Genomic DNA, 15926 nt, shown 5'->3' on the forward strand with positions numbered 1-15926 from the left:
ACTAAAATGTCTTTCTTCACTCCCTTCATTCAAATTTCAAAAGTTTGTACAGACATGTGTTGCCCAATCAGAGTAAGCAGCTTTAATGTGAGCTCTGTTAAAGTTTTTCCCTTTCATCAACTAGCCTGAGAGCCTGCTGTGGCTAATTGGAATTGTAGGCCCCAGGATGGGGAGCAATTTGAAAAGGTTAGCAGTGCTGCATCACCTCTAGTTAATTACAGCTGATGTGAACAATCCACATAAAAAGCTTTCAGCTGGATGACAAGGGCACCCCACACCAGAGCTTTAAGTGGAGCAAATCATTCACTCACCAGCAGCTCCTTTCTACTTATAAAGCACTGTTTGGGCAGGATTATATATAAATTAGAACACTGTCGAAAGCAGCATCAGTGTTGTCTGAGCTAGTGAGGAAGCCAGCCAGGTGCCAGACCTTAGCTTGAGAAGCTCCCATTGTGTCAGTGGCTCCTTCTTGACTCTGCTAGGAGGTCCAGGTGTCACATGTCCTTCATTAGAAATAGCCGCAAGAACAGGCCACCCCCTGCTCCAGGTCATAGGTCATGTTGTGGGGACACACAAAGCGATCTCCGCTCCCTTACCTGCCCTGTCTTTCAGCAGCTGTTGTGGTTATTGCTCTGTCCTCTAACAGTCCTCAGATCAAAAGGCCACACCTCGCACCACTGCCATTAGCTCCAATACCGAGGACACCTGAAACTGGCATTCGCATGCGCACACACACACAAACACACACAAAAGCAATGTTTTGTTACCCTGTGTTGTAGTTATTATATTTTATCGCTCCTCTTATCTTGGCTTTACTTTGGCAAAATAATGCTTTGTTCTTACAGAAAGATATTTTTGTTAAATAAAAGGTCTAGTCAGTTACTAGAGCATCGATTTGGCTTTCATGCTCTCACCACCTCATCTATACTCCTCCTCTGTTGCTAGAAAAGACAAATCCCTGGATCTAGTAGGCAATGAACTTAACAAACTCCTCATCTCCTCTTACATATAAAATAGTACTTGAGCCAGTTCTTAATCATCATCTTCCTCTGTGCTATTATCACCTGTAACTTCACTGCAGTCATACTGTAGCTTGTATTGTCTTTGTTTCTGTAATTATATTTGTTTTAGGTTCGTTCATTCATTACAACTCACAAACTTCTCATTCTGGTGCGGAGATTTCGAGTTGCAGCGAGTGTACTGGTATTTGCCCACAGTGCTGTATTTGATGGCATTTGAGAACATGCCAAATTCAGTTATATTTAGAGTCAGCTGCACCTTAACAAAATGGCAATTACAGCTCTAAACCAGCAGACCTACATACAAAACAGAGAAATATAAAACAAAACACGGAATGAAGATTATATATTTTAACACTATCATGTTATTGTGTTTGTTTTTATTTTGTTCCAGTCCTGTTTTCATGAGACCAGATATTGTTTGATCCAATCAACACATCAGTGTTTTTTTTTTAGTTTGTCAAACTAACACTACTTTGAAAAAGTTAAACTGCTTCCAGTTTACACAAAGATTAACAGAATAGCGTCAACACACACAGACCCAGTTGCCAACTGTTGGCATCGATTGCTGTGTTTGTTTTGTTTGTAAACAAAAAATGATGAGGTTAAGACCTTTGATCCAACGAGAAACTTAATTTGATCCAAAAATAAATCCGGTTATAGCCGAAAGCAGCAATGCGCGTCCACTACATGAGGGAGAAAATGGGAAACGCCCACTAACCTCAAAAGTACACAGCAAGCTGCTTGAGGTTTAGTCGATGCAGCGTTGACAAGTTTCCAGTTCAACTCCCCAAAATTGAAAGGTTAATAAAATGGGCAGTTTTTGAAAGATCAGCAGCTTTTCACAGGATTAAGTAAATGCCCGCCCAGTTACCACCCCTGACTAAAGTCGATAACATGCTGACCTGTGGTTTAATAGACAAAGATCGTCAAAGGAGCAGTCATATATTTTGGGAATCAACCTATTTAATCTCTGTGTCTAGTAAAGAAATGGTTGCAGGTTTTGTTTAGCCTTGATTAGCACAAATACTACAAGCATGGAGAAACTGCTACTATTGTGTCATCAAAAGTGAAAAATGAACTGTGGTAACTCTACTGTGGAGGGAAAAAACTGCTTTTTGGTGACTAGCTTGCTAGCTAACTGTTTATACAGTAACATGTAAATAAGACAGCTTTGAAGGTGTTGGATATAGTAGACATGTGCTATATTGAAAAATAAGCCAACCTGTCTGAGTTTTTGGACTGATTAGAGTCACACAAAACCTAGTGGGTATTGTAGTCATTGTAATTATTACAACACGAGTTCAGGGGCCTGATATGTCTCAATGGCAAAATGTAATCAAAAGTATCACTGCAGGGCCGAGTTACAGAGAAATATACTGAAAAAAAATAGAAACGTGTTTTAGAACAAATACATGATTCAGTGTTGTGCTAGTTGTGAAAATTTGACTGTTGGGTAGATGGTGTGAACTAGCATTGAAATTGCAGATTGCTCAATACCGCTCGCCTTCCAAGCAAACACTCCTATCAAGGGCCAGTGTTTGGTTTGTCCGGCCGGCCAGCTACCATAGAACATGGCAGTTCAACATGGCGGCCTCCGTGGAAGGGGACCCGCTCCCTTTGTAGATAAAAAATCTGCTCATTCTCTAAGTCTTGTTAGAACGTTCAAATTGCTTGTATGGATCTCTGTATATCCCAATAAAAAGAGAATTTTAAAAAAACATTCTTTTTTTTTAAAACCACTCATTCTAAGGTTATGAAAACACAACAATTCTTATTTTCACACTATTGAAAACATACCTATGAATATTATATTCCATTTATGCCAATAGATCCTCCTAAATATTACACACTGGACTTTTAAGAAATGCTTTGTCACCCCAAGATGTCTGTTAAACATCTCTCTCCTCTCTCTCTCCCCTCATTTCCTATCCATCTCTTCACCAAGTATCCAATAACGGCAGGGGAAAAAATCCTGAATCTGACCACTCACATCCACCTACATTCTGCACCTTTTGTGGAAGGAAATACCTCATCAATGTTCTCAATCTGTAATTCAGCCTTCATTTTCAAGCCACTATGAATCTGTTTAAGCAGTCTCTTTATATGCTCGTAATGTGAATGAGAGCATGTCTAATAAAAAGTTTTAAACGGTACTGTAAAGTTTTGGTTTGCTTTGCATTGGCATTGCCAGCCTGCAGCGTTGCTTGCGGCAGAAGAAAAAGGGTAGAGGTGAAAAACAAGGAAAACTGCAATAAAGGGGTGACATTATTGATTTTCTTTATGCAAAACTGGTGAATGGTTGCAGATAACGGCAACAGTGCCAGGCAAATGTCCATCCAGTTTTCAGTTTGGAGACAACAGCTTCATATTTACTTCTTTTTCTCCATCACTGTATTGAGCCGCTCCCTCTCTCTCCTTGTGCTCTCTGGAGTTTAGCTCTGGAAAGACTATTGGCCCCAGTGTCACAACAGTGTTTGCTTTGGGTCAGTGTTTCAAAGCCAGGCCAAGGCACATGAGAACATGCCACTGAGCAGAGAACATAGTTTAGGACTCTCTCTCTCACACACACACACACACACACACACACACATACAGGTCTGTTCCATCTGACTGTCAGGTATGACTTACGGATATTGCCGCTAGTGTTGCACCACTGACAGCGTTGTCAGTCACATCTCAGTGAATTCGCCTGTAGATTTTTCCAGCATGCCACCTCCTCGACAGGGCCATTCTGAAATCCTGCAGAGAATGTTCGTTTCTACAAATTGACATTAGAGGGGGTGTGGACGAACTTGTCAGAGAGGGAGTGGGTTGTGGAGTTAGAAGGACCAGGGAAGTTGGTCAGCATGCGTGAGAATTTGTGTTTCATTCCATTAGTGGTCCTATTTCAGTGCAATCCTTGTGTGTCAGTGTCAATACAGTATCCCGTGAGAAAGGCAAACACAGACCTGAATGTGCTTGCGCAAGGAGCAGAGCTAGATCACCACAGAACGATTTGATTGAAATGTATCCCACTGCCTGAGTAGAGCAGAGACGTTAGCCCACCTGGTGCTAGGGTTTTCGGCATGCTGCCCCACGTACACTGCTGGCAAGCTCCGATAAGAAGCACACACTGTATGTTAATGTTCGAGTATCACTTAATTCTCAGCTTTGTCTTGATATTTTGTCAAAATAAAAATTAAATAATGGAAGTTCAAGTATGGATTTTAATTGGTTTTAAAGCACTTTGATGTAGTGTTAATAAGGATAATGGCAAGTGAAATGACTGTTGATGAAATGACTCGAAGAGACACTGCTTGGCAGACGCATATCTGTCTATATAGCTTCTTGCCAGTAGTGTGTCTGAATTGGGCTCCTGGGCCATATTATAGACTATTATAGTCTCCATTGGTTCATTAGAGAGAGGGGGAACAGCGTGCTGAGAGGAAATAAACAGTGAGGTTAAGAAAGAAGAAGTCAAGAAAGCTAACAATTATTTTTGACCTCTCCCGATGAGGTGTCCTTGCATATAAGGTACAGATGAACACATACACAGTGCAGTGTAATAGCTTGCCCTGGTCATGTACTGTGTTCTGTATTTACACACTAAGGTTAGAAGTTGTAGAGCAAAAACAATAGCAAAATTGGACACAAGCATTTTGCATGAAGCAGTCACATTTGTACTGCTAACACACATGCATACTGTACATGCATCTTGTTTTGTTGCAGGAGCATTTTTGAGTTTTAGCCTCATATTTAGCCCTGCGTCTTTTACATTAAATTCCAGCCCATGCAGCATTAGCCTCCTCCAAGGTTGCTGTTGCCCTGCAGAAGTCAGCCTGTGCTTTAGTCTAAGCCTAGCAGCAAGAGGCATCTAATTAGACAAACATGCTACATGCTGGCTAATCCTTGACAGATGCAGCATCAAAGACTGCCAGGACTGTGCATGATTATGTGTGGTTACCAAAAGTATATTTGAATTGAGTGAAATGATAAGCATAATTTCTAAAGCCTTTACATTATTTATATTTCATTTCAAATGACTGAGCCCATTCCATATGGATCCCCGCCCCGTCCTCCTTCTTTCTTTCTTTTTTTTTCCGTTTCAAGCTAATAATCTTCCCCCCGAGGATATTCTGCCTAGAATGAAATTTGATGTGAATGTCTGATGCCTTGATGCTAGAGCTATTGTTTCATTTGTGAAGAGTATTTTCACTTGTGTTTTGTGTGTGTGTGTGTGTGTGTCTTTGCTTGTTTGTATGTGTTTGTATTTGTGGACACATCCACACACACTGAGCTATTAAAAGCCCAAGTTGTTGGTTTCTCTGTTGGGTTACTCTAACTGCACATGACAGCTGACATAACTGAAGGTTTGCGTGCCTGTTTCTCAGTGCCTGTGTTTGCGTGCGGGTGTCTCCGCAGGGGTGCTGTGGAACTTGTCTTCATGTGACGCCGTCAAGATGACAATCATTCGGGACGCCTTAACGACCCTGACCAACACTGTGATCATCCCTCACTCTGGATGGAGCAGCTCCACCTTCGACGACGACCACAAGCTGAAGTTCCACTCCTCCCTGGTGCTGAGGAACACCTCAGGCTGTCTGAGGTGAACCACCTGATGAACACACTTGGCACTAGCACCCCAATGTGGACAACTGACGCTATTACACCTAGTGGGGAATGAGCTCATACTGTGGCTCCTCTGTAAATAGCGATGTTAATGTTGTCTTTGAAGATGGTTATTAGTATCAGAATGGTGTGTATTTTGTTATAAGTATTTATTTTAATATACAACATCAAATGAAAAATTACATTAACTCTGGTAATTGTGCATGTTTCATTCAAAAGCCAGGATTTTGACCGGTCTTATCTGTGTTTCAAAGTCATCATTATTTCATAGACTATTACAGTCAGTGATGTAATATTCCCAGCTTCTCTCCTGGGGCTTCTTCCTTTGAAGACATTGTGCTGCATGTGAAGTTCAGCCTTTAATTGATGACAGCCACTTGAACTGAGTGTGCGTGTGTTTATGTGTGTGTGTGTGTGTGTGTGTGTGTGTGTGTGTGTGTGTGTGTGTGTGTCTCTTTGCACGCATACATGCATAGATATGGTTGTTTGTGTGTGCGGGCACACTTAGTTAGTTCTTATTTACTCAGCAAAGTGCTATAATGACTTCAGTCAGACCACACACACACACACTTCATACATTATGGATGATGTATGGGGATGGCAAAACCCACACTACACGTTCAAGTGAGACACACAAACACACACACACAGCTGTCATTTGTGTATTTGTGTGTGCTTTTTTGTTTGTTGAGCAAAGCCCCAAATCTAATTTAGTTGTGTGTGTGTGTGTGATGTGTTTTTTTTAAAAGGAACCTGAGTTCAGCTGGCGAGGAGGCCAGAAAACAGATGCGCACTTGTGAGGGCCTGGTTGACTCACTACTCTACGTCATCAAAGCCTGTGTAAACACCTCTGACTTCGACAGCAAGGTACGCACTAAGACACACACACACACACACACACACACACACACTTAGCCAGGAGGAAAACATACTGCCACATGATAAGATTAAGACAATAATTTAATGTCTAAATGACCCTCACAGCATCCAGCAGCAACTATTTCATGCATTTTGTCATGCAAAGCACAACACATAAATGCACAACAGTAGACACTCAGAATCCAATAGACTAATTGACCGGGTATACAGTATGTTAACAGTTTTCCATGGTAGCAGTAGAAATTAAATCAGATCTCTTTTACAGATCAGTATAAAAGACATAAAAAAGTCAAGTGGGTCATCTGTAATGTGGAGATCGCATCCCCTGGGAACTTGGCCCCTTCATTTTGCTCATTGACATTCTGTGAGGCAAAGCCTGTACAGAACTCAAACAGCGTGGAATTAAATCCATTTGCTCTGGTCCAGATATTCTTTCTAACTGGAGACCCTTGGGTTCCATAACTAATTTATTTGTAATGCCACAAATAGCAGGCCTGTGTGTACTGCACTTTGGCTGTAGATACTGTAGCGTGCTGCTACAGTTTATTGTGTTGTAGCTTTTGTCATGGTGATTTAGAAAGCCGCTGCTATAACTACCCACCCAAACCCCGTCTCCTTCTGCCTGCCATCAGATTGTGGAGAACTGTATTTGCACTCTAAGGAACCTGTCATATCGTCTGGAGCTGGAGATACCACCATCCCGACTGATAGGGGGGCAGGAGCTCGACGGCTTACTGGGCAGCGAGTCGCCCAGTAAAGAGGTGGATTCCAGCTGCTGGAGCAGGAAGAAAAAGAAGAAAAAAAAGAGCTTGCAGGAAGACACAGTGAGTGTGGTGCTTTTAAACACAGGCTCAGAGCAGTATTCAAATCAGCAAAAAGTTTGGATTGTCCACATTTATTCAAATTGTATGTCAACGTTAATGGATTTTTTGGGGGGGGAAACTGACGACATTTTTGCAAGAAGTACAGAAAACCATGCAGTCGTAACCTGTTTGTGCTACACTGTGTATAGTAACATCTTTATGAAAAGAATCTAACTTTATCATGTAAATATATTTTATCATGCTACAATAAAATAAGTCAAATTCAGGGTCCCACCAATTCCTGTCAACTGTTGTAGTCACTCTGTCATCTAAATGTCTATTGCTGTTATAATTTAAATTTAGGCTTCTTTTCCCTTTTTTCCTTCGACACCTTAGTTACATTACATGTTCTGTACTGTACTTATTTATGTGTTGTTGTTTTACATGTAAATTTTCAATTTTGAAAAAGCTAAATCAAATCTAAAAAAAAAAAATAATAATAATAATAATAAAGTCTGCATCAGAACATGTATTCAGCCTGACTAAACACTGTGGTTGTTTGTTCAGTGGGACGGTGTGGGACCCATCCCCGGCTTCTCAAAGTCTCCCAAGGGGGCAGAGATGCTATGGCACCCTGCGGTGGTGAAGCCTTACTTGACACTGCTGGCTGAGAGCTCAAATCCCGCCACTCTGGAGGGCGCCGCTGGGTCCCTTCAGAACCTGTCAGCCGGCAACTGGAAGGTAACGTACCAATGTTTATGTGCACAAAAAACAAATACACACATTCTCTTTTGTTTTTATATCCTAGGAGACAAAGCATCTATTCAACTGGTTAAAAAGGATTTAGCAGCTCACCTCCTCTGTGTCAGTCAAAGCTGACGTCAGTTTTACACTCGGAATCACACATGCTAAAAATGCTCACCTCAAGACCATCTATTTTCCCGTGTTGCGTCTAGACCCTTTTGAAGGTTTAATGCCTTGTGTGTGTGTTTTTGTGTGTACAGTTTGCAGCGTACATTCGTGCAGCAGTGCGTAAGGAGAAGGGGCTGCCCATCCTAGTGGAGCTGCTGCGGATGGATAACGACAGGGTGGTGTGTTCGGTTGCCACTGCTCTGAGAAACATGGCACTGGATGTCAGGAACAAGGAGCTCATAGGTCAGGGGTCTCACTGTCAAACAATTAACATTTCAGACTGTAATGGGTTTCAGATGGGTTGAATAAGATGATACACAAATATGAAGATTCTTAATGCTATTCTTACCTTGTCTTTGTTTTAGTTAAAAATGTAGCTCCTTCTCATGTTGCACTGACGAACCATACTGTAAATGGGTTTGGCTTGGCTACATGCACAAATACAGCATAAAACATGAATATAATACACTGATGTGCATTACAAATACTTAGAAAGTATGCTAAGAAAATAAGTATATAGGATTTGTAAGGAGATACAGTAGAATCTTTGGGTAAATTGGTACAGCATGTATCAGAATCGTACTGATACACAATGAGCAAAGCAAGACATACAGTATTGTGGACATTTGACTGTATATTAATATGTATTTTCAACACATTACATCCTAAACAATGTTATGCTTTGCATAATATACCTACTGACAGCATGAACATTGTTAAATCAAATGCAGAAACAGAACCAGGGCATTTTGTAACCATTTTAACTACTGGTTATTATTTTTAATTTAATCTCACTCCACCCCTTTTTGTTCCACAAAAACATTTTTTTATGTGCTCTCTCTGTGGAATTAATGAGGAGTTACAGTTCCAGCAATGCAGGGGTGACGCCTGTAGGCAGAGGGGGGAGAAGTTGCAGTGTTGGTTTAAGGTGCTTTTGGTTTTATGTGTGCTGCTTGTATTCAGGTCCTTCAGCTGGGGCTGCTCTGCTGAAGGAGAGATAGGGGGAACAATACTTTTTTAACACCAGGATGCACACACTCCAACGTCCTTGCAATGATAACGCAATGCCATTTAGGACGTGTTTTTAAACTGCCTACCTCACTGCAGTCTCAGGCAAAATTAATATATCATTCATGATACAGAAAGAACAAAATGTAGTTTAGGTCACTGTGGCAGACATCCACTTATACATTACCTAACATGTAAAACAAATGCAGTTAATGTTTGCAACTGCCCACTCTTCTCTCTGTGCATAAGCTTCTGCTCACAAACCTGCTGTACAGTATGTCATCATGTGTTATAATGTGTCCCCTCCTCTCTTTCAGGTAAGTATGCAATGAGGGACCTGGTCAATCGTCTCCCTGGGGGAAACACCACCCTGCTGTCAGACGAGACCGTGGCGGCCATCTGTTGCACCCTGCACGAGGTCAGCAGCAAAAACATGGAGAACGCCAAGGCCTTGGCCGACACGGGTGGCATCGAGAAGCTGGTCAACATCACCAAGGGCAGAGGAGACAGGTGTGCTACAGCAGCACGTATTTGTCCCCATGTTTTTAGTGAGGGTGTAGAATATACACTAATACTAACCTGGCTCGCTAACATGTGCTCAAATGCACTAACACACAAGCGGTTATCAGCCATATGTGGCTGGCGGCTGGGCTGTACAGGCTGTCCTAGAGAGTAGACAGGGGTTTTACACAAACACTCACATTTAAGTGTGAGCATGCACGCACGCACGCGCACACACACACACACAAACATTTAAATGCTTGGAGAAGGAGAAGCCATAGCCACAGGGAAGGTGATTTTGTGTGCATTTTTTTTGTGTGGAATGATGGAACAGCAGCTATTTCTAGCTTGCTATATATTTAGTAATGTTCCAGGTTCAAACATACCAAGGACACTCTCTTCCTTCAATCATACTGTCTTGTAATATTTACAGTGTAAATTAAAATGAAGTTTAAGTGAATCAGGAATACTCAAATATTTGTTTAAGTTAGTTTTTGTCTGTTTTCCAGGTACTCTATGAAGGTGGTTAAAGCAGCTGCTCAGGTGCTGAACACACTGTGGCAGTATCGGGATCTGCGTACCATCTATAAGAAAGTAAGAACATTGGGACAGATAACAACGGCCCATGATGGTACCGTTAAAACAGTCACCAGTCTAATTCTGTCTGTGCACAATAAATTGATAACTTTTATTGTAAGGAGAGGCAGTTTAACTGTAAGAGAAACTACAGTTTATAAACATTTGTTTATATAAGTAATATTGTTATATGTGTACAACATGTTTGGATTTTAACTGAAAAGAAAGACATGTCTTGTAAATGCCAAAGAGTAAGAATGTAAAACCACACAGCAAATATTCCCTTTGACCAAATAAAGGGCATTTTTAAAGATGCCAACAAGAGTTTTACAACATCCAGCACTGTTCTAGTTCTTCAAACCACCACTTTCCTCTCTGTTCTTCCTAACAGGATGGATGGAACCAAAACCATTTCCTCACTCCAGTGTCAACACTTGAACGGGACAGGTTCAAGTCCCAGCCCACCCTCCCCACCAGCACCATCCAGATGTCCCCAGTCAACCACCCTGGTAGGCTCTAGTTTGCTACAGACCCTGCCAGATGAAAATAGACGCCGCCAGTGAAACAGGAAAACCTCTGGAATGTAATGTTAAAATGTGTTTTTCTCTTCACAGCTGCCAGTGCCACATCGTCTCCTGCCATGCTGGGCATCAAAGAGCATAGAGACACTATCAGAGACTATCAGAGATCACAGTCAACTATGCAATTTTATAATTACCAAGGGGACAACAGTATCCATAAAAACCAGTATACAGGTACTCAAACAATGCACACATCTGAAAGCTATTGAAAGTGCATACACCTTGCATATCAGCGGCCTTTAAAATCTTATTCAAAAAGTATCCACTATCTGCACCAGACTGTAATCACAGGCTACCCTCTGGTCCTCTCTGTGCAGGGCATTATCTATTTTATCCCTCATAACGCTCTGAGCCGATTCCATGGCCAGTCTCGTCTCCCTGCCAAGACAGATCTCTGTTATCATCTCCACCAAAGCCTGCCTGCCCCGAGTCAGTCAGACAGTTGAATTCAGAGCTGTTTTTGTGCTGGAGATGTTCTGCACAGCAGTAAAGTGAACTGGCCAGCCAGTGGTGGACACTCTACAACGGTGCCATTGTTAGCAAGACCAAGTCGCAGCATGCAGACAGGGGCAGTGAGTGGGCACCCAGACATACTACAGCCAGACGAGAGCTCTCACCAGCCTACGCTGGTTGGCGGATGCAGGGGGAGAGTAGAGTAAACAAAATGAGCGGCAGCCTCAACAGTGCATGCGTTATATAGTGAAGTGGAAATTGAGTTTCAGGACTCCACCGGTTGGATGAAGTCCCAACTAAAATATCCATCCCATGGGCTATGTAAACAACAGAACAGCAGTGGCCAACTCTATTATTTGGTGTTATTTCTCTCCCCAGCACTTCTTAATCCTGCTCTATCTAAATACAGACATTTGCCCTGTGTGGATGTGCATACTTTTTCACTTCATTGTATTTGCAGTAAGTCCCACAAAATTGCTCTTTATATTTTCACTTTTTTTCCAGGGTCTGGAAAGCCTTCTCCATATTACTACTCATCACCCACAAGAGAGGAGCCCAGAAGAACACAGGTGAATACAATCATTCTGCATAAATGTTTGGTTCTACTTCACAAGCTCTGCGTTCTTATCTGCTCGTGGTGTGTCTGCTCTGATTCAACCCTGCCGTGGTAGCCTATGACATTATTTCCACAAAAATTAACTCTGTATTTCTCTTTTGGCTTGGTTTATTTATGCAGAATATTTTATACAGTTATTATACAGTATTTTAGTTATTACTGTAATATAGTAGTTTACAACGACACACAGCGCCCCCCAAAATGACATAACATGATAGCATCACAGTAATCGCATGCAATAACACACATTCGTGGCATGTAGCATGAGCCACTACAAGGTGCACAGAGTGACATGCGTGTACAGTTTTTAATTATCAATATCATTTGTCACTATGCTTCAGGTTGTTTGTTGGGTCTCTGTAAATAATATTAAAAAGAGTGCGGTCTAGACCTGCTCTATAGGAAAAGTGCAATGAGATAACTTTTGTTATGAATTGCCGCTATATAAATAAAATTGAATTGAATTGAATAGGTGTTTGTGGAGAGTTCTGAGAATTTTGCATGTTCCAAGTCAGAAGCTAATCAGTGTTGCATCCACAATACCTAAATGTTGTTAGAGGTTAAAATGGATCAAAAACAACAACAACAAAAAAGAATCAACCAAGTGAAGTTCTGCACTACGGCTGCAACTAATGATTATTTTCATTATCGTTTAATCTGTAGATTATTTTTTTGGTTAACCATTTAGTCAATGAAATGTCAGAACAAGAGAATGTTTAACATTTTTGATTGATAAATGGCTTAAAATTATTAATTAAATTCAATTTCTCATCGATTCATTTTTTTGACGATTGACTAATCGTTTCAGGCCTACTTGGAGTCATTGTTCAGACTAAGAAAGCAAACTTTAGGTGTGATCCCACCCTTGAAAACCAAGGTTTTCTTCTAGGAAGTGTTTGATAGTATTTGTACAAGGACCTTGTTTGAAATCCCTCCACTGCGCTGTATAAACCTGGCGAGGAATACCAGCTCTTCCACCTCACTTGACTAATACAAAGAGACTGACACATATTCGGCTGCGGATAAATGGCGATGCTGGGAATGACCCAGCACATCAGCTATTGTCTGAGCGAGAGTGAATGTGACTGCTGGGATTGGGATGGTCTGGGTGCGTCTCAGGCACCTGTCACTGTTGGACACATCCATGTGTGCCCATTCAGATAATGGGCACAGTAAGAAGGAGGCAGGAGGGAGGAGATGGGGGAGACAAAGAGAGAGTTCTCTTGTGTCCTTCATCACATCACATTTAGAGCAGTTAATGTGTGAGGACAGTCAGTACCCGATTTTATTTCAGACAAATACAATTCCATCTATCTAACAGATTTCTACCATTTACCTTGAAGCAGTTTTCTGTTGCATTAGTGGCCAGAGGCGTGTGGGCTACGTGGTGATTGATTCGCTTACTGGCTGAAAAAGCCAGACAAGAGTGCATTTTGCTGAAACGGCTGAGATGTTATAATATATGTTGTTTAATTTTATTACCATCAAGAGGAAGATTGGTTTGAGGCATTTTTCATGCTTTCTTTGTGTTCTTGACACTGGTGGAAGAAGTATTCAGATCCTAAAATTAAAGGGATACTTTGGCATTTTGGGAAATATACTTATTCGCTTTCTTGCTAATAGTTAGATGAGAAGAACTTGCGGAGACTCCAGGAAGTTACTGTGCTTGGCCAAGAGATAGTGTGGCACATAACCCCCGTAAAACCACAGCTTGACGTTTTTACACTTCAGTTTTTGTACGGATTAAACAAACCAGATATTACATGTTAACTAGTGAGCTTTAGAGGTGCTGGTAAGCAGACTTTGTTATCGTTGGACAGAGCCAGGCTAGCTGTTTCCCCCTTTCAACTAAAATTCCTGTCATTAAATGTGTATAAATGCACAGACGTATTATCATCAAAATGTACTTTAATTAGGTTACTGGTGTTAACAGCAAGTACGGTTGAGATTACAGTTTTGGTCCCAGAGAGAATTAGTTCAACTTGCAACTCTTCATCAAACTGCTCTCAGTCAGTGCTAACCTTGGTGACGAATGCACTGTTTGCTGCGGCTGCTTCACAGTAAAAGCCACCCGGTGTTTTGCCAGTCAAAGACTTTTAATATGAGGCAGCATCAGTGGGAAATATTCGGTTTGCATTAGCAATAAATGAATGCAGCTCTGATGCGGTGAAAAGAGAGTGAACCCTTAACAGTGAGGCTGACATCAATGAGATGAAATTAAAAGCAATTACACAAGATTACATACATGGATCATTTCCTGTGAATTTGCTGTGCGTGTGAAGGCAATTAGAATCTCGTAGGCTTCACCACTAACATTAAAAATGACCATATACAGAGATAATTACTTAAAGTAAATGTACAGAAATGCCGACCATAAAGAGTATCAAAAACAGGATTTGATTTTATGATTTGACCTTATTTCATTATAACTTTAAGTACCGTACTTGGGTAAATGTAGTTAGTAAATTGACACTGCTGGCTCTTGATCAAATTTCAGTGAAAAGCAGTTTATCATAGCCTACCTGTCGCTTTCCCTTGCAGCCTATGTATTATACAGAAGACCCAGGCAGGAGGAATTATGATACCTACAGAATGTACCTGCAGCATCCCCACGGCTATGACGAGCCGTACTTGGAGGAGGTCATCACCTACCCGCCCTCAGTCGACTACAGCTCCCAGCCTCACGGACTGAAATCCACCACCAACTATGTGGACTTGTACGCTAGCACACGGAGGCCTTCCTACAGGGCAGAGCAGTACCCCGGCTCTCCTGACTCCTGGGTATAGGTCTGGAGGTGCTCCTGTGTTACAATCAAGAACCTCTTTCATCCCTGATTCTCATTTAGGGGGTCTTCAACCCGCGGCAGAGGCGAGGAGCACACAAGAACCAACAAACTTTTTCATGAACTTGTCTTTATAATTGTGTTTGTTTTAAAGTGAATGTGCGTGTATGGAGGGGGAGTTCAACTGAGCGAGGGCAGATGGAAAGATGGAATGTGTGCCAAAGAAGGAAATCAAGGAATGTTTTTTTTTTATTATTTTTTTTTATTTAGTAGAGGAAGACGGAATCATGCTGGGTGTCTGTTGAGGGACGATACCGGACACTACTGTAAGGAGACGCGTGTCCTGTTCTGTCTTGATGTTAGTTTTATTTTCTTTATAAGACTCATACCTGTGATAGCATGGTGAAAGGCGTGAGTCATGTGAGAGAGGGTCTGTGGTAAGATGTCAAGATGGGGAATGTGTATGTGCCGAAGCCAAAATGGATCATGAACTCATATCTGTAAAAAAATAAATAAATAAAACAAGAATAGTAAACTAATGATGTTAGATTGTACAGAGGGATCAAATTGTATCAAATTGTATCTGTACTTAATGTTGAAGTTGTGTAATGCCATGGAGTCTTGTACATTTCTTTCATTTTATTGTAAATACAGAAAAAACAACATGCGGTTTACACTCATCAGCACTGGTTAAAAAAAGCAACTTGTGCCATGTTAAATCTCTATAGATATATAAATATATGAAAAAAATATGTGGACAAAGATGGCATCATAACACAACCATGCTAAAATAATAAAAGGTCAGTTTTGTTTTTTAAACACATAGTGTAATTGCATCTTTTCACAGGTACAGTTCAGACATATCTTGTACACTCCGTGTTTACAGCCGTTTTCTATGCAAACAGAAATGTTTCATTACATTGTATTTACACAAACATGAGCAGAGGGAGGCCAGCTTTAAACCAGCAGACCTGTGTTTCGTAAAACTGCACTGCTGAGACGCACTGAAGCAGAACACCGAATCCCTACTGATCGTTGTTGGTAAGTCTAGGTATATTGGTTTTTGGTCTAATGTGGTCTAGGCGTGAAAAAACCAGTGAAATCACCTTTTTTTTTTTTTTTCATTTTCACAAATAAAATAAAGGTTTTACAAATTGAAAAGTGGGACTCTGACAGCGTTAAGG

General features: G+C 41.2%; 1 protein-coding gene across 9 annotated transcripts in view; it reads left to right on the forward strand.

Annotated features, from left to right (window-relative positions):
- The window catches only part of LOC122885440 (plakophilin-4-like), a 79590-nt gene extending 64029 nt beyond the window's left edge, over nucleotides 1-15561 (forward strand). For all 9 annotated transcript variants that reach the window (XM_044216528.1, XM_044216529.1, XM_044216525.1 and 6 more), the window contains 11 exons: nucleotides 5424-5607; nucleotides 6380-6497; nucleotides 7142-7333; nucleotides 7880-8053; nucleotides 8317-8467; nucleotides 9550-9742; nucleotides 10243-10327; nucleotides 10701-10818; nucleotides 10924-11064; nucleotides 11848-11912; nucleotides 14501-15561. In XM_044216528.1, coding sequence (XP_044072463.1) covers nucleotides 5424-5607; nucleotides 6380-6497; nucleotides 7142-7333; nucleotides 7880-8053; nucleotides 8317-8467; nucleotides 9550-9742; nucleotides 10243-10327; nucleotides 10701-10818; nucleotides 10924-11064; nucleotides 11848-11912; nucleotides 14501-14746 — 1667 coding nt within the window. In that variant the 3' untranslated portion in view covers nucleotides 14747-15561. The remainder of the gene's footprint in view (nucleotides 1-5423; nucleotides 5608-6379; nucleotides 6498-7141; nucleotides 7334-7879; nucleotides 8054-8316; nucleotides 8468-9549; nucleotides 9743-10242; nucleotides 10328-10700; nucleotides 10819-10923; nucleotides 11065-11847; nucleotides 11913-14500) is intronic.
- The last annotated feature ends 365 nt before the right edge of the window (nucleotides 15562-15926 follow it).

The sequence above is a fragment of the Siniperca chuatsi genome, linkage group LG12 (genome assembly GCF_020085105.1).
Source record: "Siniperca chuatsi isolate FFG_IHB_CAS linkage group LG12, ASM2008510v1, whole genome shotgun sequence".
Taxonomy (NCBI): domain Eukaryota; kingdom Metazoa; phylum Chordata; class Actinopteri; order Centrarchiformes; family Sinipercidae; genus Siniperca; species Siniperca chuatsi.